The sequence below is a fragment of the Mustela nivalis genome (assembly GCF_964662115.1).
Source record: "Mustela nivalis genome assembly, chromosome: 5".
In the NCBI taxonomy this organism is placed as follows: domain Eukaryota; kingdom Metazoa; phylum Chordata; class Mammalia; order Carnivora; family Mustelidae; genus Mustela; species Mustela nivalis.
The window spans coordinates 146,395,745-146,417,595 of NC_139024.1; the positions used below are offsets into that span (position 1 = coordinate 146,395,745).

The 21,851-nt window shown below is 46.6% G+C and overlaps 1 protein-coding gene across 17 annotated transcripts in view; it reads left to right on the forward strand.

The window, feature by feature from the left end:
* Positions 1–21,851, forward strand: part of JARID2 (jumonji and AT-rich interaction domain containing 2) — a 256,732-nt gene that overhangs the window by 134,918 nt on the left and 99,963 nt on the right. For 11 of the 17 annotated variants that reach the window (XM_082731806.1, XM_082731818.1, XM_082731807.1 and 8 more), the window contains one exon: positions 18,700–18,841. The exons of 4 other annotated variants lie outside the window; for them this stretch is intronic. In XM_082731806.1, the coding sequence (XP_082587932.1) occupies positions 18,700–18,841 (142 nt within the window). Of the gene's footprint in view, positions 1–9,745; positions 9,852–18,699; positions 18,842–21,851 lie in introns of those variants that run through there. 2 more of the 17 variants (XM_082731815.1, XM_082731819.1) reach the window with 1 other exon arrangement.

The following is a 21,851-nucleotide window of genomic DNA, read 5'->3' on the forward strand; positions in this document are numbered from 1 at the left end:
CGTGCGAGCCAAGAAGCGAGCCAAGAGTCCTCTGTATGTGGATTTACACCCTTCCTTGTGCCTGTAGCCTCAAGGATAGCAAAATATGCGTCTAACTCTGAACAATTTCATGCAGCACTTTGTTCATGAGTATTAACTGATGATTCCTGGCCTTTTGCCCTGAAGCTCCATCAGAATTGCCTACAGTCCTCCATGATAAAAACCACCTTTTGGGGGTAATGGCTTTGTAAAGAGTTTGCCTGTAGTGTCTGGTTTACTGAAGAAGCGCGTGGCTTTTTATAAAGGTTCTAACCTGCGTTTTCTCCTCCTCCGTACATCTCAAAGCTAGAGTGATGCTCCCAGGAGCCATCTGCTGCTGAACTGAAGGGTGTCAGCTTGCCACTCCGTCGGCTCTGCTTTTCACCCTGCGGCCTGGACAGCCGTCCCCGTGTGTCAGACTTTCCCTGTTTACTGGGTCTGAGCTCTCGCGGGGGACGGCAGAGAGGCAGAGGGACCGCTGCTGCCCACAGATGTGGCCACAGGGTCTTGAGACGACGCCCATCCCAAATCTGTAGATGTAGAACTTTCCCGAACGTGGGGAATGCTATGTATCTGCTTTGTCCTGTACGGGAGCCACTAGCCACTTCAGAGTCCATGAGTCCTTGATAACTGGCTGGTCTGATCATTTTTTTTCTTTTCTTTTTTTTTTTTTTAAGATTTTATTTATTTATTTGTCAGAGAGAGAGAGAGTGAGTGAGAGCGAGCACAGGCAGACAGAGTAGAAGGAAGAGTCAGAGGGAGAAGCAGGCTCCCTGTGGAGCAAGGAGCCCGATGTGGGACTCGATCCCAGGACGCTGGGATCATGACCTGAGCCGAAGGCAGCTGCTTAACCAACTGAGCCACCCAGGCGTCCCTGGTCTGATCATTTCTAATAAAAAATACATACATATATGATGACAAGCTACCACATGAACAAGCATAGCTGTAGAGACAGGATGAGCATAGAAGTCACATTCTGAGCTTTTGTTCTCGAGCTCGGTCTGGTGGTGGTGGTGGTGTTGGCGGTGGGAGGTCTTTCTAGATCACAGGTGTAGTTCAATTTAGGAACACTCTTTTAGCTGCCTTATGGTATGCTGTGTATGTAGGCAGTGCTGACCACGTGAAAACAGTGCCTGTTTATTCACACACAGTGTGTTTTTAGTGTGTTGGCCAGTTTGAGAGTACTTCTGCCCATGGTATTCATGTCGTGGTATTCCTGTTACGCCGGACTTTGGTATAGCAGTACAGTACTGGCTTCAGAGTTGGCATGTCTGCTGTTCTTCACTTGATTCGGTTTTTGTTAGCTCCGTGTGAGTCCGCATTTCATATAACTTGGTGGTGTTTTGTTTGTTTTTGTTTTTTTTAAGTAGGCTCCACACTGAGGGTGGAGCCCACGGTGGGACTTGAACTCATGACCCTGAGATCTCCATACAAGAGTTGGACGCTTAACTGAATGATCTACCCGTGTGCCATGTATAACTTGTTTGATCGAGTACTTCTTTCTGTGACCAGTACTAGTTCTGTCTTGGCAACACCCCTGCTTTCCTAGTGATACCATTTGAAGAATCCTTAAAATCCCCTTTTCTCTGTGTTATTAAAGTAATTCATTGTAGAAAATGTGGACATTTCAGAAAGTTGGAAAGATTGCTGCTGGACAGAATACTACTTTTTAAAAAAAATCACTAATTTGTTTTATTTCCTTGGGTCTACTTTCTGTACCCTTATATTTTTAAAACCCTGTTATGTATTTCATGCGGTAGAATCTCTGCAATTCAAAACATTGTCAGTCTTTCCCTCATGTTCCTAAGTATTGGAAAATGTGATTTTTGGTTTTCCTTATTAAAATGGGTCTTGTCTTCTGTCCTATTCTGTATTCAGAAGTTGTCGGCATGGCACGTGAAACCTTTAAGGAAAATACCACAAAGAATACACAGAATTGTTAAAAGACCAATGTAGTTCCGCATCGTGAAAACGGTGGAAGAATTGTACTTACTTTTGGCTTTTATTTGAACATGGGAGTAACAAAATGAATTCATCTAGCTTAGCAGGGTATAAAAGGCAGATCTTTGAGTAAGACCCAGAACAGTTTTATTACAGAAAGGAAGAAATCATTGACTCTAATAAAGCAAAGGACTTTAGCATTGAAATTACTAAAGGGATTGAATGTTAAGAAAACATGACATGAAGGTTATTGAGTATTAAATAGTGTTCATAAGGTTTTTTTCCACCTGAAAATCTGAAGGTTAAATCTTTTTCCTAGGCTAAGAATTCTTGGGGCATCTGGGTGGCATAGTTGGTTAAGCGTCTGACTCTTGATTTTGTCTTAAGTCATGATCTCAGGATCATGGGATCGAGCCCCATGTTGAGGTTCTTTGGGTAGGCTTAGAGATTCTCTTTTGCCCTCTGCTTCCCCCGCCCCTAGGTTAGTTGCTCTCTTTAAAATCTTCAAAATTAGGAGTTTTTTTTTTTTTTTTAAATCTGTAAATGCTGAAAAAGCAGCGTATTACACATTATAAGATGTGTTCCTAGCCAGGTAACTTCCAAACACAAAGAGCTAAGGAATTCTTCCCTCTTCTGGAAGAGAGGGGTGCCTTTGAATGCTTGGAAGTTGCAAAAGGGGGCCTCCAAGGGAAGAGCGTGTCAGGCTTTGGAGACACTGAAATGGCCTCAAGGAACACGCGATTCTTTGAACAGTGTTTATTGGGTCTCAGCTATTTTCTCTAGGCGCATGCTAGGTTTTCAGGATTAAGATAGATGAGCAAGATTAAATCTTCTCTTAAAAAGCTAAAAAATTTATGTAATCTCCACATCACGACCCTGAGAACGAGCGTCCCTCCCACGCTCCCCGAACTGAGCCAGCCAGGTGCCCTGAGACTAAATCCTCTTGTTCCGAGAACCCGACAGTTCCGTAGACAGTTGCTTGTCACGGTGGGTATTACCTGGAACAGAGTGCTTGCAGAGCAGGTGGTGGGGATCCCTGAAGGCTTACTAGGAGGAGGAGCGGGAACTTTCCAGACAGAGAGGAGAGAATATTCCGTAAGTGGGAACAGCCTGTGTGAAGTCAGAGGCTTGAGGGATCAAGTTAAGGGAATGTGTTCGTTGCCATACACGCAGGATCTGGCTCTGCCTGTGCTTTCGTGTGCCATCATGGGGGCCCATCAGGTTGGAAACCAAACCACTGTTGGTCTTTCACATGGCTTAGGAAGCTGAAGCCAAAATAAATAAATAATAAAATTCTTATTTATTTTTTAAAAAAAGATTTTATTTATTTATTTGACAGAGAGATCACAAGCAGGCAGAGAGGCAGGCAGAGAGAGAGGGAAGCAGACTCCCTGCTGAGCAGAGAGCCTGATGTGGGGCTCGATCCCAGGGCCCCGAGATCATGACCTGAGCTGAAGGCAGGGGCTTAACCCACTGAGCTACCCAGGCACCTATTTTTTTTAAAAGATTTTATTTTTAAGTAGTCTCTACACCTAATGTGGGGCTTGCATCCTGACCCTGGGATTAAGAGTCACACATGCTCTAGTGATTGAGCCAGCCAGGCACCACTTTTTTTTTTTTTTTTTTTTAAACTGGATGCTGATAGAATTTGAACCAGTAGAAGGATCAACAGAATTGTTGCACGTAAATTATCCTTGCACATAAATCTTTGTTTCTCTGATTTGTATCCTAGTATGCCTTTTTAGAAGCGAACTTGCTGAATTACAGACTTTTAAAAAATTGGCATCTATCACCGAGTTGCTCTCTAGAAATACTTTTTTTTTCTCCAGATTGTTCCCATCCTCGCAGTGTAAGGGAGTATGGGTTTTGTCAGAATCAGATTTGAGATCGACATTCTTTCATTATGACCTGAGTCAGCTGTTTTAGTTCTTCTCAGATATAGTTTTCCATTATTCAGTCTCCTAAAGTAGGTCAAATGGCCATGTTGCAATTCTGTTGAGTTTTCCTGGATACGTCTGTGGGGCATGTTTTCAAAATAATCTCAAAGCTGCTAATCTCCTCTAACTTGGCATCATTTCTGTGTTTACCTTTGTATAAATCCATTACCCAAATCATTTAAAAAAATATACTGAAGCCTAGGGCTTATTTTTATCTTGTGTCTTTTTATAACCAGATAATTAAAAGTCTATATTTGACAAAAAATTCTGTAATTGATTACCACCAAAGTTTATTAAGGCATCGAGGTAGCCCTTATAAAGTGATTAGGTACCATTAACCCTCTTACATATATAATTAATTTAATGCCTTGATTTAACCAATTGTTGTCCTTACGTGTATTTAACAGAGGAAACAGGTTCTCTGTTTCTCTCCTGATTCTCTCTTGAAGTTCACACACTTGATGAAGAGTTAGACTTAGAACCAGGCAGCCTTGTCCAAATTGTGCTGTGTGTACTGTGAACCACCAAGGTTCTTAGGGCTAGATGTTTACTAGATCGTAAAATCTGATGGCACATTGTCCTTTCTAGTAGCTTCTTAACCTGAATTTCCTGGTTTAGTTGTAGTACCATCTCAGTGGTACTATCCATAGCAACCAAGTTTCACTTGTTAATATATAGCCCCCCCCCAGCCTCGATCTCCCTATTGTGTTCTTGTAATTATTGGTATTATTTTATAATTGTACAGCATGGCCTTGAAGTCAAGTTGGCTATAGGGCCAACCACACGCATTACAGAGTTGAATGCGGTTGTTTCTTCAGGAATTACCAAGCCCTCTTGGAAGGAGTCCAAGCCAGACTCCGTGTGTACCCAGTTCTGCTTGGTATATTGCCAGTGTATTAACCTTTTTTAAAAAAAGATTTTATTTATTTATTTATTTATGAATGATAGCATGCACAAGTCGGTAGAGCTGCAGGGAGAGGGAGAAGCAGGCTCCCTGCTGAGCTAGGAGCCCAACACGGGGCTCAATCCCAGGACTCTGGGATCGTGATCGGAGCCAAAGGCAGCCACTTAACCCACTGAGACACCCAGGTGCCAAGCCAGTGTATTAACTTTTATTTAAGCAGAAGACTAACAAAGTATCGTTTATTATTATGTTGGTTGCTGTAAAGGGCCCACGATTAATACTTTTGAGAGTCAAATATTAGCCCCATGGATCACTTTTTTCTTGCACTGGGTTTTTATCATAACGTAGGTGATGTGATCAATACTGTGTAATTTAGCCGAGATCACATCTGTCTGTATGAGGACATGGCTAATGTAGTGTGATCATTAAAACCCTCTGTTCTTACATGAACACACGGCAGTCCACTCCACTCTAATCCTTTGTAGTGATGTTCTAGGGGGGCGGGCTTGTTGGCTTGGTAAGGTGTCACCTTTTGTATGCAGTAACATACAGAGGGCAGGAAATTGGAGAGCTTTTGGAAGCAGATCACGGATGAGAAGGAGTATTTGGCGACCTGCTCTTACTTCTCAAGGCTTGTCTTTCCTTTTCTGAGTTCGGTCCCTGCTCTCCAGATAAGCCGACTTCCTTGATTGGATACATGAATAAAAACAAGTCTAAATGCTTATGAAGCAGCTTCTGTAATTAATCAGCACAGCACTATTAGATACCAAATTTGATGAAGACGTGCAAGTGATTGCTCTCTCACATTTTATCCACAGCCTCGATTGGGGTTTGCCCCAGTCCTAGATCTTTAAATGCAAAGTGCAGCTGGTGGGGCTGCTGGAGTTGGCCCAACTCAGAAGTAATGAGATGGTTGTATATGCCACCAGGGCCGTCATTCTGAAGCTCTCGGCAGCAAAGTATGTTCTCCTATGTCCCGGTGTTTGGGTGATCGTTAGGTAGATGGTGGCCGTGTAGCTGGCTGGCTGCATAGCATTTCTTAGGATGGGAGATCCTTCTGGATCATGTGCATCTCTTTAGAAGTAGCTGGTGAAAGTACCCTGTTCTCTAGAGTCCTAGGTGAATAGGTCTCTCTGTTTTAGCACTGAGAGATTACAGTGGTGCTGGTGGACTGGCCAACATTGATGCCTCCTTTGGAAACCAGTTTGCCTTTAACCAGCAAACTTGTTTTTGCATATTCAAGAATTTCCAACAGTTGCACTTCTAGGTGTGTATCCCAGAGAAACTCCAGTGCATGTTTTCCAGGGGACGAGCAGAAGGAAGTTTGCAGCCTGGTTCGTGATAGCAGCAAACTGGCAGTGCTTAGATGCCCTTGGACGAGAGAATCCAAGTGTGGAATATTCGTACAGTAGAGTGTGATGAACAACAGTGAAAACGAGCAAAGACTAAGCAAGATCGTGGATAGATGATCTTCGTAACCTCATGTTGAGTCGGGGGAAAAAACAAATCCCCTGAGACTTAACACAGAGCAGTATTTTTTTTTTTTTGAAGTATTTATGTATTTGAGAGAGACGTGCACAGAGAGAGCACAGGGCCGAGCTTGTGCCCACATGAGCCAGGAGAGGGAAAGGCAGAGAATCTGAAGCAGGCTCTGCACTGAGCACTGAGTCCAATGTGGGGCCATATCCCATGACCTTGAGATCATGACCTGAGCCAATGCCAAGAGTTGGATGCTTAACGCACTGAGCCATCCAGGTACACCCCCACCCCACCCCCACCCCGCGTGGTATTCCTCTTTGTGCGGTTCATAATCAAGCACAGTAAAAGAACATAGCACAGTCATATATACTTAAATAAAGAAGTGAGATAGGCGGAAGCATGTAGATATATAGATAATCTATATGTATATTTATAGATAAGGCATATTATAGATAATGCTTTAGTAACTGGGTTTGGCCATGGGATTATAGATCCTTTTTTTTTTTTTATTTTTTTAATTTACTTATTTGACAGAGATCACAAGTAGGCAGAGGCAGGCAGAGAGAGAGGAGGAAGCAGGCTCCCCTCCCAGCAGAGAGCCCGATGTGGGGCTCGATCCCAGGACCCTGGGATCATGACCTGAGCCGAAGGCAGAGGCTTAACCCACTGAGCCACCCAGGCGCCCCTAGATCTTCTTTATATTAAATTAAAACAGGAGGACTGAGGTGGGTGACATTTGGGGAATCTTCACTCAAAACTTGGAACTTGCTCTGATCTTTGAATGTGGAAACTGAGCTGATGGTGTGGTCAATCATACCACCTTGGAACAGAGCCGCAGCCCTTGCGGGCCTCCCCCTGCCTCTCTACCCTCTGTAGGTCAGATTTTCAGTATTGAAAGTTGTATTTTTGTTGAAAAACAGGACACGGTTTTCGGTTCTGTTGCGTGTCCCCCAGAGGCTGCTGTTAGTCCAGCTCTTTCGATGTGTTTTCTCTTTGGTGAACCAGAGTTTCATCCAAACAGTCCCAAAACCTGCTGAGGTTTCCAGGCCAGAGGTTTTCAGCTTTCTTCCCAACCAGAGCACAGGTCAGAGTGGACACACAGGGGTCTGACTGACTGAGCGCATATTTTAGGGAGTGTGGAGCACACGATCTGATCCGGAGAGATGGTCTTGGAAGTGAACACAGTCCGGACCAACACTCCGTGAGGTCTCACCTTTTTACATGTAAGCACCCAGTTACTTTCCAGGCAGTGGGAAGGGGAAGAAGCCGTGAAGTCAGGGAGAAAAGAGATAAAAAATAGAGCAGACACTGCTTCCCTCGGACGGGCTGAGGACTCTGTACCCTCTCCCTTTCGGGGCTGCAGAGCTGGGGCGTTGAGGAGGACCAGTGCTATACATGACCATCAGACTGGGCTTCTGGCCCGTCATTTTAGGTCTTGTGGTTCTTGCTGTCTTCCTTACCTTTCTCAGAATTACCATCTCGTATTTCCAGTTCGGGGTTGGGTGCTTTTGATTATATCGAGGGTGCCGAAAGACCAGTCCCAGTAGAAAGAAGAGGAAAAAAGCCAAACAGTCATCTCTTAAACATTCTTTAATTGACCGTGTATGACTTATGCTGCGGTGGGATGCGGGCCAAACAGTTGTTCGACATTACAGGACGATACTGTACTGGAGAAAACTGGATGAGGTTTTGCTCTGCAGGCTTCCACACACGGCAGGATAGGACTCGTGAGGGATTTTTTAACCCTGTGACTTCTCCGGGGAAATTCTATCATGAGGTTGTTCTGGTCCCTGGGTACCCTGGAATTCTTGGATGACCTTCAGTTGAGAACCCTAAAAGGAGTTAGCTTTGATCTTGGTTATGAACCCGAACCTGCCTAAGCCTCCCTGTGCCCATCAGTAAAGTGGGGGGTTGTACTAGATGCTCCCTAAGGCCCCGCCTGTAATTCTGATTTTAAAGTGAATGGATAGCAGGTAGAAATCCGGAAAGACCCCCACCAACCTCCTGATGTTTTTTTCGTTTCTTTGTTTAAAAGTGAGGCAGGTAGCTATGCCCTGGTGATTTAGGCAACAGGAGACTGCCCTCATGGAAAGAATAATCACCAGCCCTGGGTAACTGTGGGTTTGATGCCATAAGTGAATGTGGTAACTGCTTTGAGGGGTTTGGTGAGGTCTCAACGTGTGTAAAGCCCAGGAGGGGTTCATTCGGTGGTTAAACAGCAATGAACTAAAAGTAATAGTGAGAGCCAGTCTTCTCCCAGCTCCCTTGGATGAATCTGAGGTAAAACTTCAGTTTAGCATGTGGGATCTTTGATGGCGTGCCCACCCCCCCAGCCCCCCACAGAAAGGCCTAAAGAGGGTGTGGATTGGTGTTCAGAGCATGTGTTTTGGACATCATAATTGCAATCTGAAGTTCTAAAGCTTTGAAAGAATTGATTTTTAAAATCAAATAGCTTTATGACAAATGAAGGTAGATACATGCTCCAGCCATCGGGACCAGGAGCTGGCCAGCCTTGTTGGAGTCTTGCGCGGCACCCTTCTGCCCCCGCCCCCGGCCCCCCCCCCCCCACCTCAAGCTGCCAGGCCACAGAGCCTGTTCTGTGACAGACCGTCCAGAAACAATGAGGAGAAACAGCTTCTGTGTTATTAGATGAGATGAATTTAGGGGCGTTGGGGTGGGCCATCCTGTGCTAGGGGGCGGGGAGGACGATGGCTGGGGGGAGGGGGATGGTGTTCATCCCAGAAGTAATAAAGCACCCTGGTTGCCCAGATTGGAGGGGGGGAGGGAATGGGGGGGCGGCTGGAGGAGGAGGAGGAGGAGCCTGTGGAACGAGATTTCTGCAGTCTGTCTGGATCTCTGCCCAGGTCTCCCAGCCAAAAAAACAAATACAAATAAATAAAAGGCAAGTGCTGAATGACACAGATTATGATATTAAAAAGGGATGCCATTGAAAATGGGCCACGGACCCCCCCTTCCAAGGGGGGCTGTGCGCGGGGTGGAATGTGTGCATGGAGGGGGCGCTCTGGCAGACCATGAAGCTGACCCCCCCCTTCCATCAGAGGTGTCCTGTCTCTCCCCTCCTCATCCCCCCTCCACCCCCCGTGTCAGAAATTCTCCAATAAGGATCTGTCTGCATTGCAGATTGGGAGAATTGCTTTGCCTAGATAGAGAAAAGCCAGTGGCTCTTCCCCCCCCCCCCTTTCCTCTCAATTTATCAGGAAGGGGAGAAGGCGCCCCAGACCCCTCCTCTGCGGGGTTGGGTTCCCTCCCCTGCCCATAAATAACCTTCCCTCCCTGGCGCCTCCCCTCCCCCTCCTGGGCCCAGGGCTGCTCGGCGGCCGTCCTATTGCCGCGCGGAATGTGCTCGCCGCCTGCTTATTACGTACAGGGGAGGATTGTTGACAAGTGCTCTGGAGCCTGCCTCGCCGCGCGCCCTCCCTCCTCCCTCCCGCCCTCCCTCTGTCCTCCTTCCTCTCTGTCTCTCTGCAATGATCCGGCTCTGAGGATGGCTGCTCCACGGGTCTGTCAGGTGCAGTTTTTGGTGGCTTATCTTGAGGAACCTGGGATAGAAGGTCTGTTTCTATAAATAAAATAAAAACCAAATAGCTCTAGGTTTGTTTCAGGCTGCTGTGGCTTTTGTTGGAGAAATAGGCCTTTTGTGGTTTTTTTCCCCCTACTGGGGTCCTGATTAAATCCATTATGGATGGCAAGGTGCTAGATAGATCTAGCTGTCTGTCTGTGTATATGTAGGACTATGTGGAAAGTGTTGCGATTGCTTGATATTAATATTCTTTGAGCTTTGATGTCCTCCCTGGGGGCAGTGGTGGCTCCTGGAAAGGCACTGTGGAAATTTACAAGAGAGAATTAATGTCGTTCTTAAAGCATTCAGCTCTGTTGACCATTTTGGCCAAATCTGCAGTTTTAGCTAGGCTTGTATGAATTGAGACGTTTCTCTGGGGACCGAACGCCATCCGGCTATGGTTGGTCCCTTTATTTTATTGCCAGTTTATGTGATCATTTCCCAGCATTTAAAAATAGATGTTTGATTAAAGTTAATTAGTTCATCCTCACCGCAGCTCTGGTTTCTTTTATCAGCAGCGTGCATGGTTTCCTTTCCCTTAATACTTTGTATCTCTTGTCTTCCTTCCTCCATAGATGGAGGAAACTGAGGCACGAACATGGATGCTGGGTGCTTCTAGGTCAGCCCTGAAAGCTTGAAAACTCAAGAGTGCTCTCAGTTCCCCTCCCCCGCCCCCACCTTTCCTGCATGAATCGGGGTTTGCATTAGGGGTTTGCATTACTCACTGTGAACACAAATGAATTTTAGGAACTGTCAGTTTGAGGTGCCTCCGGTCTCAGCAGGTTCTGTGGCCGCATGCCTCGAGTTCTTTTTGTGTTGCTTCCCTTAGATTTCAGTATGAGAATGTTGCTCTGGGAGGTAGTAGGCCTCTCTGAACTTCCTTGCTGTCAGCACCTTAAAAATTACTCTTTATTGTTATTGTGATGATGATTTTTTGCTTCGAATAGCCTGCTTAATTCTTTCTTAGTCTGTTCATCTGAAAAGTGGGTGTGCAGTTTGATTTATTTGTGAGTGAGGTCATGAGGGCCCTCAGAACCGCCCATCCGTCCCCGTGCTACAGTGCTGCAAACACGAGGGAATGGAGGACTTCTCTGGGGTCCATTTGTATTGTATTAGGGGAGTCAGAGCCAGAGAGGTTTTAGGGCTAAGGGTGTGGCTCTTCTCTACAAACTGGGATGTTAGGACATAGTATTTGGAGTGGTGCCTGTTTATCAGCACAGACTAGTACACAGACTAGTAACTTTATGGGGTTTGTTGATCTGAGTTGAAGCCAGCTTTGCCTAACTTTGTAGAGACTTGTTAATATTTGACAGCCTGTGTCTTTTGGTAACGCATCTGTGGGGTAAATGTAAGTGCTGATATTAAGCTTTAAATAAAGATAAATACACAGGCATATGGCAGTTATTTAAAGGTTCCCCAGCTCGCTGAGAATTTATTGCATAGGTATATGGAAATCTGCCTTTGACAAGTGCAAATTGCACGATTTGGGGGGAAAATAATTCTGATTTTTGGCATGTCCAGTTATCTGAACGTAAAACTTTGCATGTGTTGGGTCTCCTTGATCTATCTAAAAGAATTTCTCTAGAAATGCCCCGTGTTTACCTCTGCTGTGTGTGACTCCCAAGTTCATGCTCTGCAGTGAGGCCATTGTTCTCCAGCTCTGTCTCCACACCGACCTAAATCCAGCATCTGTCTTTAATCCCTCTTCTTTGGAATGTGGAAGGTGGTGTTTGACCTCTGGGGTGTTCAGTCCTGGGCCATTTGCACAGTTGACAGAAGCTTGAGTTGTGTGTCCTAGGGGATTCTAAGGATTTGTGCTTTGGATGGACAGTTCTAACTAGGTGGCCTGGTGGGCATGCTTTCGCCTGGTTTGCCAGCATAAAATCAATACGGTATTGGGATGGGGTTAAGGCCTGGGGTGGGGATTTATGGATGCTTGCATGCCAAAGTAGAGAGAGGAGCTCCTTGTGGGGCAGTGTAGATGTTTCTATTTCAGTTGTTGTCATTGCGATGATTATTCAAGCTATTCTACCTGTTATGTTGTAAAATTCATGGTAAGGACGAGGAGTGAGGGGAAAGAGGTTCATGTAAGGAGGAAGAGCCCGTTACCCTGAAGAAGTAAAGGAGTTGTTGCAAAATTCACGGCACAGTTTTCTTGCCATTGTGATCATCATAGTTCCAGTAGCTCCCACGGCTGGTCCAGAAACTAGAGATCTTGGATCTTTCCCACTGAGTGATTGATTGATTGATTGATTGCTTTCTGTACCAATTGAAGTCCAACTGTGGCTCTGCGGTGGTGGGGGTTGGAGCCCCTCTGTGAGGATTGTTTTCTTTCTTCTTGTGCCTCCTGGTCAGGATGTGGGAAGGAGAGGTCTTTTGTCTGGTGGTGCTCGCTCCTTTGGGGTTTAGACCGCTAGAGCAGGGCCCATTTTAGTGTTCACAGCAATGTGGTCGCTCTTCCTGTGTGTGTCTCAGGGCTCGCTCCTTTGTGCCTCAAGGTGAGGAAATCCCTTCTGGGCTCAAGGGTCCTGTCTCTCTTCCCACTCGGCTGTCTCAGAGGTAGCCGTGTGCTTGATTCTGAAATAAGAAAAATGGGGTAGAATCTGGCATTGGCCTTCCCTACCTAGTGGCCCAACTTTTCCATGTTAATTAATTAGTACCGTGTCAGGTTTGGTTTTTGTTTGTTTGTTTGTTTGTTTTTTTAAATGGAACACCTTTTTTCAAAAACCTGAGTGTGCAAGTACCTTCAGATTGCCCAAGAAGGTTTCTTTCATGGGGAAAGATTGGTGCTGGGAAAGGGTTCTTGGGGCCTTACCAGTCTGTTTACCCAATAGTGTAAACTAACAAAAAAACCCCGTCATCTCTATCTTGGGGCTCTTCTGAGAGTCATTGGCATTATTTTTGGGTTCCATTTTGTGGGTTGGAATGGGAAATCTCTGTAGCCGATTGCTAGCAGACAAAGGGGAGCCCTGTCTGCTTGGGGGCCGTGTTCCTGAGGGGAGGGATTATTACCTCCCATATGCGGAGGTATTCCACCCACTCTGATTTGTGCTCGGTTGACCACAAGTATGGCAGTGACATTGCGCCTCGAGACTGTCATTTGTTCTCGTCCGCCTCTGTCTTCTGATGGGGGGAGAATGTCCATGGACCAGCCTGGGCTTAGCTTCGCAGACCTTTCTGCCCCACTCACCCCCTTCCCTGGAACCCGAGCATTCTTCTGAAAGCTTAGCTGCTGACCCAAGCGTGTCCTGTTGGGTTCAGACTCTGTATTCCTGTTGAACCCGCGAGGCTGGCCTGAGCCCACATTCCCCCCCTGGCATCCCAAAGCAAAAAAAAAAAAAACAACAACAAACAGTCCACTAATTTTTCTTTAAATATTTAAGTGAAAAACAGACTTTATTTTCACTAGCAGGCTCTGCATTCTGAATATCTGAGAGCGGGTCCTGCCTCAACCAAGGGGGCTGTTGTGATCATTTTTCTCTGAAGTCAAAGTGATGTAGCCATCCCCCATCCCCCAACACACACACACACACACACTGCAGCTGAAAATGAAAGCTCTCTTTGGATGCTTGACTGTTTAATATGTAATGTGATACCTTGTCTCCCAGTGAAGGGGTGACAGACGAGCATTGGCTGTATAATACAGAATTACCTTTTGTGTATCTCTTCTACAACAAAGCCAAATCCATTGGCTCTCCCTAATATGCTAATACGTTTGGTGGGCTCCAGATGTTTTGGAAGCTAGGGAATCGCTTCGAGGTCTCCTTATTTTATTTATTTTTTCCCCTTTTGCGCGAATCCATCTTGAGGTACTGCTTTTTGTGAAACAGAGGGGTTCAATTTCTCCCCCCCCCCTTTAGTTCTGTATTCTGTCATGTACGTGGAGCTAATGGGAAGGCTGATGAAACTTCTTTGTGTCTAAAACATGGAATTACAAGGGCTGCACATTCTAAGTGTGTGTGTGTGTGTGTGTGTGTGTTCCAGTGTTAGAAAAAAGATTCCCTTTTCTCTCAATGTCAGTATTCTGAAATCTGTAGCCCCTGTCAGTTGCTTAAGCTGGAGTTCTGGAGCTAAGGGGGCCCTTGGCCTTGTTAATAAACTAGCCCCCCTCCTTCTAATGTGAAGGCAAGAGGGAGCTGAGGCTCCTACATCTCCAGTCTTCCAGGGACAGGAAATCTTCTTACCCGCTTGCTGCTGCTGTTGCTGCTGCTCCAGTCTTAGAAAAGAAGCCAGTTTGGTGTGTTGCCTTGAATGGAGAGCCTTTTCATTTTTTGCTAATTTTGGAGATGGGCTGAAGGGCTCCAGAATGTGATGGCCCGGTTCTGTTGTACTGGATTCTTTTGGGCGTTCTCAGCCTGTGAGGACGGGCACCACTGCCTGCGGTGGCCAGGTGGTCTCAGGCCTGGGACACGCTGCCCCTGTCCACCCCTGGTGGCTAGCCAAGGTTGCAGGCAGGCCCCAAGCTGCCTTCCCCCACAGTGGTTTGGGATTTTCAGCTCATATTTATTGCTTTTGTGAAAGACAATAGACGTGGCTTAATTTAAGTTCAACCTACTGAATATTAATAGAGGGGAACAATTGCTCATGTGGGGAAAACGGGATCTTTGGGCCATTCAATTTTCTCCGTGTAACCTCCTCTCCCAGCGAAGGTTCGTGGTGATCGGGGGAGGGGGGTTGGGAAAAGAAAATGAGCTCATGTGTTTGAAGGAGGGGACGCCGTTCCGTTATTTCTCATCGACTAAAAAGAATAATTGAAAAAATTGATGGCAGGGCTTTGTTAGCGAGAAGAAAAGCAAAACACGCATTAGCTTGTCTCCTTTTCTGGTAATGGCTCTTCTGCCCTGTGGCATCCTAGTCCATCTTGCTGACCTGGCTCTTCCGGATTGAGCAGGTAGTAGGAGTTGGACTAAAACATTCAGGATGAAATAAGGTAGCTAGTACAGGGGAGGTGTGAGAGTGGGCTGGGTGGGGAGAGCCAGGTGGAAGCGGACATGCCTTTGTCCAACCCTGTAGACTGCCTCACTAAAGATGAATGTAAGTATTCTCTCTACAGGGCGGGGGTCTTCAAACTGCACACCGCATGCAGAACAGATGGGTCTTGCCCCTTAGGCCGCGAAAAACTGAGTTCCTTCAGTTTGCATTGACAGGCACTGAGTGCCTCTGTGTGGGCCCCAGTTTTACTAATCTGGAAAGCAGACCGTCCTTGCTAATCTTCGGAAGAGAGGAAACCTTGGAGCTCTCTGGAGATACCATTAGTCCGGTGGAGGGCTTGGGGCAGTGGACCCAGCACTACTTTCAGTGGTTTTCATGTAGCTCAAGCACACCTGAAGGTGGGTTCGTAGAGCATCCTGCCTGCTTCTGTCTCCCCCGCGAGCCTCAGTGAGCTCACGTACAATCAGTTCAGTTTCCCGGTTTCCTTGTAAAATTGCATAGTCCGGTTTCCCTGAATTTGCACATTGGACAGTTGAGTTCTGGAGGGGAGAACCATCCTATGCCTTTTTACTTTTTACATTGATGCCTCTTAGAGACGAATGCTTTATCTCCCCCTAGTGTGTTGCTTTTTTTCCCCTGAGTTTGTCATTAACCGACTCCTTAGAGCTTTGCGATAAGCTGTGTATGCAATCTTCTTTGCCTTCCCAAAATCCCTGGTAAAAAATAGAAGAATGTCCCAAGAGAACTTTGCGTTTCGGGTGCCTGCCTTTCATTGAGGTCGTCATAAATGGCGCCATCAGAATTGGTTTCCTCCCCTCTGCTTCACACGTGGCCCTGAGCGTGCTGGTGTCTTCAAGTCTCCCCCCCGCCTTGAACCTGGCTTTGCCCTCGGGTGATGGTTCTCAAGATGTTCTCTGGACCAGTCCAGGCCGCGTCGGCAGCACGTGCAAACCCGTTAGACTAGGACACGCTGGGGGTGACGGGGTCTCGGGGACTGTGTTTGGACGAGTGATTGTGATTCAAGCTTCAGTTTGAGAATCTGCGGAGATCATTCTTGTCAGAAGGGCAGGCAGGCCCATGTAGCTCGTCGCTGAAGAGCTTTACTCTTCTTTGCTAACTCGCTCGCTCACGCGGGCCGCTTCTTCCTGCAGCAGATACACCCAGAAGATCGTGGCACGTACCCAACGGCAGGGCAGTGTGTCTGCCCCAAGCTTCACCTGACGGCACGTGGTCCTTGCTTGTTTCCTCCTCCATCCAAGCTCCGCTTCAAAACCAGCCCCTCCCCCTTCACTACCACCATCCCCCGTTTTTGGCTTTGGTTTTCTAGGTTTCTCATTTTTATCGCAAGCGTGTTGGCGTCACTGATTCACGTTCCCTGGGTCTCTCTCTGTCGTTTTCTCCCTGCCCTCCCAAGGGCAAGGCTGATTCTTTGCACATACTAGCCGATTCACCCTGTGTGCTCGTCGCGCTCCCTCCTCACTGGAATTTAGGTTTTGTTTGATTGTGCCTGTATCCCCAGGGTCCTGGCATATGGTAGGTGTTAAGAAAATGAACAGATGATATAAAGCTTAAAAAAATTAAGAAAAAAGCATGGATGAACTCCCATTCTTTCCTTCTCTCTTGCTTTATTCTCCTTTGTGTGCTTCTGGACTGTTGGAAAACATGATCTCAGCCAAGAGTGAGCCTCTCCCTCTCTGCCTCATCAGTGTTACATGTGGTTCTAGAATCCGTTTTTATTTTGGACTGCCCGTCCTTTCCGAGCGTGGCCTCTCCCTCGTCTCTTCTTACTTGGGCGGCTTCTTTCCCTGGCCCAGTTCCTTCACCTCTAGCGCCACCTGCACCCATCCTGCTCTTTTCCATAGGCTTTCTTCCCACCCTGCGACCTTACTGAAGCGTTCTAGGTCATTTTATGTAGTTAATAACTGTCTATTACGTAGGTTTAGTTTTCTAGAGCTCCATGAAATAACCTAAAGGCAGGGAAGATGAATTTTCATAGAATTGACTCAACCCCAAGGATCTGTTCAAAAATGTTTCAAAAATTAATCAATACAAAATGACTGGTCCGTTCTCAGTTGATTAAAATAAAAGAAATAATTCATTTCCTCTGTGCACCAGCTGGATTTCAGATGCTCAAGAGCTGCGTGGAATGGGGGCGCCTGGGTGGCTCAGGTGGTTAAGCGTGCGACTCCTGGTTTCAGTTCAGGTCATGATCTTGTGGTCATGAGATCGAGCCCTGCGTTGGGCTCTGTGCTGAGCATGGAGCTTGCTTAAGATTTCTCTCTCTCCCTCTGTCCCCTCCCCCACCTCAAAAAAAAAAAACACCACACACATTAAAAAGAATAGCTACATGGGACTTGTGGCTCTAGTAGTGAGTGACATGGACTGTGCCTCTACCCGTAGACTCTGGCTTCCATGCAGTTCGTGTTTCCTTTTAACCTCATGGTGTAAACTGCCCACGTTTTTTCTCTCTCGGGGAAGATGTGTATGTTTTCACTTTTGTTTTTGCAACCCTGCCCCCCAGAAGCTGCACGTCTCGGTGATAGCCACGGGCCTTACTGCACCACAGTGGCTTCCCGGCGTTCTGTTCTTACTCATCCTCAGAAAGGAGCTGAAAACTGCACAGGCAGGGCAGGGCACGCAAGAGCAGGTTGAGTGTCAGGGTTCGGTTGCCTGATAATCATGTTCTTTCAGGTGACTTTACCAAATACATAGACTCCTGTTACCTCTACAGTGTTAGTGCAACAACAGTCGGAACCAGTCTTAAGTGTCTGAACCAAAAAGGAATTTAATACAGGGAATTCACTGCTCACGGAGTTGGTGGAAATGTTGCAAGGATGGAAATCAAGGGGCCACACTATACTTTGTGTGGCTGTGAAAACGGAGAACCTGTGTAGGCATTCCTGCGGATTCCCAGCTCCTGATGCCCACGCGACTGGGAAATTGGGGGCCAGTCGCTGCAGACACTTGTGTTGGGGCAAGCTTCCCGTCGGTAGCACTTGAGTTCTATCCAGAATCCTAGATGTGAGCACGTCTCTGCTGGAGGACCAGCCGGCCAGGCTTCTATTCCTCTGTCACCTGTTAGTGGGGCCTCAGTGCTTGTTAAAACACTCACCGTATTCTTTGGCATAGGCTCTACCCTGGGACCTTTATCCAGTTCCCTTACTTAGCAGGACATCCTGGAGCCCCAGCCTCTTCTGCGTGGTGACCTCATACATGCAGGTCCTAGAGAGGCATTGTCCTTTGAGATCATCAGAGGCAAATGTGACTTGTCTAATATAACGGGTTACTATGAAGAGGAAGTTGTAGAGTAGGATTTCTAGTTAACAACGTAAACTATGGCTCTAAAATGATGCTTTCTGCTTTCTCTTGTCTGGTTCCTGAAGCCAGTTTCTAAAAGGATTTCAGCTTCTTTCTTTTCTTTCTTTTTTTTAAAAAAGATTTATTTTTAACACCCTCCCCCCCACCAACGTGGGGTTCAAACTCAAAACCCCAAGAACAAGAGTTGTACGCTCCACCTACTGAGCCAGCCAGGCGCCCCAGGATTTCAGTGTTTCTCGTGTACATCTGTTAGCCTTTGAAGGTTGACTAGTTCGAATTGGTAATACACGAGGTGCCTTTCTTCCTCGCCCAAGCCCTGAGAGATGTTTGTGTATGTCAATAAGAACCCTGTAAAGTCTGTTAACGGTTATAGAATCCCGCCGGCATTTCGTACTGTCGAAATGATTTCCTAGGGCTTACGTAGGATGAGGTGTCCCACCCAGAAGGGGGAGGGCACCTGTGCACCTTCTAATCCTCTTCTTTGCAAATTCTGGTCCCGCCTCACCAGCCATGGTGTAGGGGTAACTGTGGTAAAGTGCTGCTTCCTGTGTCATGTGTTTTAAGTCTTTGTCCCCTTTTCTCACCTGTAGGGCTCCTTGGTAATGGCCAGTCTAAGGGATTAGGACCAGCGTCAGAACAGTCAGAGAATGAGAAGGACGATGCATCCCAAGTGTCCTCTGCTAGCAACGATGTTAGTTCTTCAGATTTTGAAGAAGGGCCGTCGAGGAAAAGGTTAGTACCCAAGGCTGAAAATGCTGGTGCCTTAAACCAGGGACGCCAGTGTTTGCCCCAGGGGAGCCGGCTCGGGCCCACCTCCCCAGGCTCCTGGTTTTCAGAGAGGAGCCTGCGATCTGGAGGTTCCCTGTCTCAGGTCCCGGTCTCTAAACGTGGTCCGCTCACTGACCTTAAAAACAAACACCCCCGAACATGCCCTGGGCCAGACAGAGCCTGTTCCTGCCCTCAGCTCTGGCCACGGTGTTGCCAGCTTGTAACTCCTGTCCGCTGCGATCATTTTAAGTGACTCTCCTCGGATTCTGGAGTCCATTTGGTGGTATTTCGGTGTCTGCAGACCGCTGTTCCTAAAAATGTTGAATTAAAATGCGGTGTTTCTGAACAGTGTCCCTCCTCAGGAAAACAGATCGGTGTGGGGTTTTCACCCCGGCGCCGGTGGAGTAATTGTTCCTAAAACGTAATTTACCAGTTTTTTTTTTTTTTTTTTTCTCTTGTTTAAAATGACTTTCCTAAATAAGCTTGAGCGTTTGATAGGGAAGTTGGCTATGGGAGTTGGATAAAGTTTGTGGCTTCACGGTCAAACAGCAGTGACCTTATATCATGCTGCTTGTAAATGGGGTGTTTTAAAACCAAAAATACAAAAACAGAAAAACCCTTGCTGGTCGTCTGCCTGATTTTGTACCTCACGTGTTGTGCTCCTCACCTCCCACCCCTTTCTAGAAATTACATTCAGTTTCCACACCCACGACCCCCCCCCCCCCCCCCCCCCCATACTGGAGGTGTTCTGGATGACTAGATGAATGACTTTTTCTTAGAACCTGGTAGTGCGAGAGGTTGGGGAAAAGAAAAAAGAAAAATCCCTTGGCCTGGCTGCTGCTGTATACTTTCTCCAGAATTCTAGTTACCCTCTGGAAATTGTCTAGATGCATATATCTGCTGAACTACTGAGTCTAGTGGAAATTAAGAGGAAAGGATCGGATTAGCCATGCGTTAGGTGTTTTAAGATCCTTACTTAACAAAGCTCGACTTTGGTCTGGAACTGGAGATGATCGCTCAGTCTTAGTTTATTTTCTTCCATTATGCTGTGTCTTCATTTAGAAAACCCAGAATACAATTTCCTCTTAATTTCTCAGTGCTGTGTCTCAGAAGAGGTCTCAGATTCGTGGATAGTCAGCAAGCCTACGGATGTAGGGTCTGCAAGTGTCCTGGGCCTTGTAGGTTCGTCTCTTTAAAAGGCCCTCGGGTGAGTGTCTCAATGACAAGTCTGTCAGGTTTCTGATACTTGCTTGCCGCAAACATTCGCTTGTTCCCAGTTGGAAAAATGCATCCTTGCAAGAGAGGGAGGTCAAGGGTGTGTGTTAGAAATCCCATCAGTAAATAGGTTGGTAACTGTAATGATACTGTCCGTGCTTCCAAACATGGGTGGGTGGTCATACCTCTGGCACCGTCTTTCATCTCCATTTAGGGTGCAAAATTCTGAGTGTGGTTGGGCATGTTAGCACCTGGTCCTTAAGCTGCATGGCCGTCAGTTCCCCCCAAGGGGTGTGCCCCCCAACCCCAATCCTGCCAGCGAGGGGGTGCCATGACCGACATCTGTATGGCTTCATTCTCTCAGGGTGTGTGTGGGGGTGCTGGCCCTTCACCCCTGACTCCCGAGTGCCTTTCTTTGTTGACCGTGCGAATGGCTTCCTCTTCACACGCTGCTGTGTTAGTGAGTGGCAGCTGTGTGCACATCGGTCATTGAGCTTCTGTCTCCAGGATAGTGGAAAAGAGAAATTTTGTTCAGGATGACTCTAAGAAAAATGTAATTGTTTCTAATCTGTTTTAATTAGTTTGTCAAGTACCTTGTTTTACTGAATCAAGGATTCACAGCAGCATTTTACGTGTTTATATTCACTCTCCACCAGGGAAATCATCAGGGACATAATGTAGGTTACGGTTCGACAGACTGGGCTAGATGGAGGGCTGGTCTGAGGTGGCCTGGATGTTACAGGAGGAGGGTTTTGGAGTTTACAAGTAACTAGGGAAGTTAGGGCTAAGATTTCTTGCAGTGTTGTAGGGTATGTAGCAAATAGAAAACAATAAACTTTTTTTTTTTTAATTTTTTTTTTTTTAACTTTTTTTTGAAAGGGAGGGCGGGGGAGAGGGAGAGAGACCATCTTAAGCAGGCTCCACGTCCATCGCAGAGCCTGACAGGGACTCGATCTCAGGACCTATGATCATGACCTGAGCCGAGATTAAGAGTTGACACTTGACTGACTGAGCCACTCAGCTGCCCCCCCAAGTAATCAGTTTTAATAATTTGGCTCTTAAAGAGCTCACTGTTTTTGATCCTTTTTAGTATTGAGTAGAAATTGGTATGAACCCTGCCTTCTAATGCATGTTGTAAGAACTGAGATCTGAATTCCTGGGGCTTTGTCAGTGCCTTGCCAGAAGGAGTGGTCAGCCTTCCTTCTTCTTAGTTGTTTTAGACCTCTTGTAATCTGTTGGGGGGTGTCTCGGCCCTGCGGATGATGATGTCAGACCCAGAGTATCTACCTAAAGTGGTCAGTTCAAAATGTCGCTTAGAGCATTGTTGAGAGGTTGCTTTTAACCTTGTGCTTGCAGTTCCCTGAGCATCACGTGTGTACACCTGAGAGGACTGTATCTTCTGATTGACCCCTTGCGTTCTTGGTAGGCATTTAGACTGGGGGACAGAACCCTGGATCCTAAAATTGCAGGGCTGTGATTTATGTCTTTGCTCTGGACTGAGCATTCTTTGTTCTCTAGGAATTGCTAGCCATTCTTGTACAGTTCATTGCTGTTACTAAATATATGGTTTTTAGGATCACCAGTTAATAGGCGTTTTCTCTTGGGAGTGGTGGAAAGAGGGAATTTGCGTTCGACAAAATATTAAAATACGAGTTTGTAGACTGTGCAGCCTTTGCCTTGGGTTTCCAACCTAGAAATCAAAGCAGTTCCATTTTCCGATGCTGGTCTTGTGTTTTGTGAGTCTTCAGCCCAAACATCT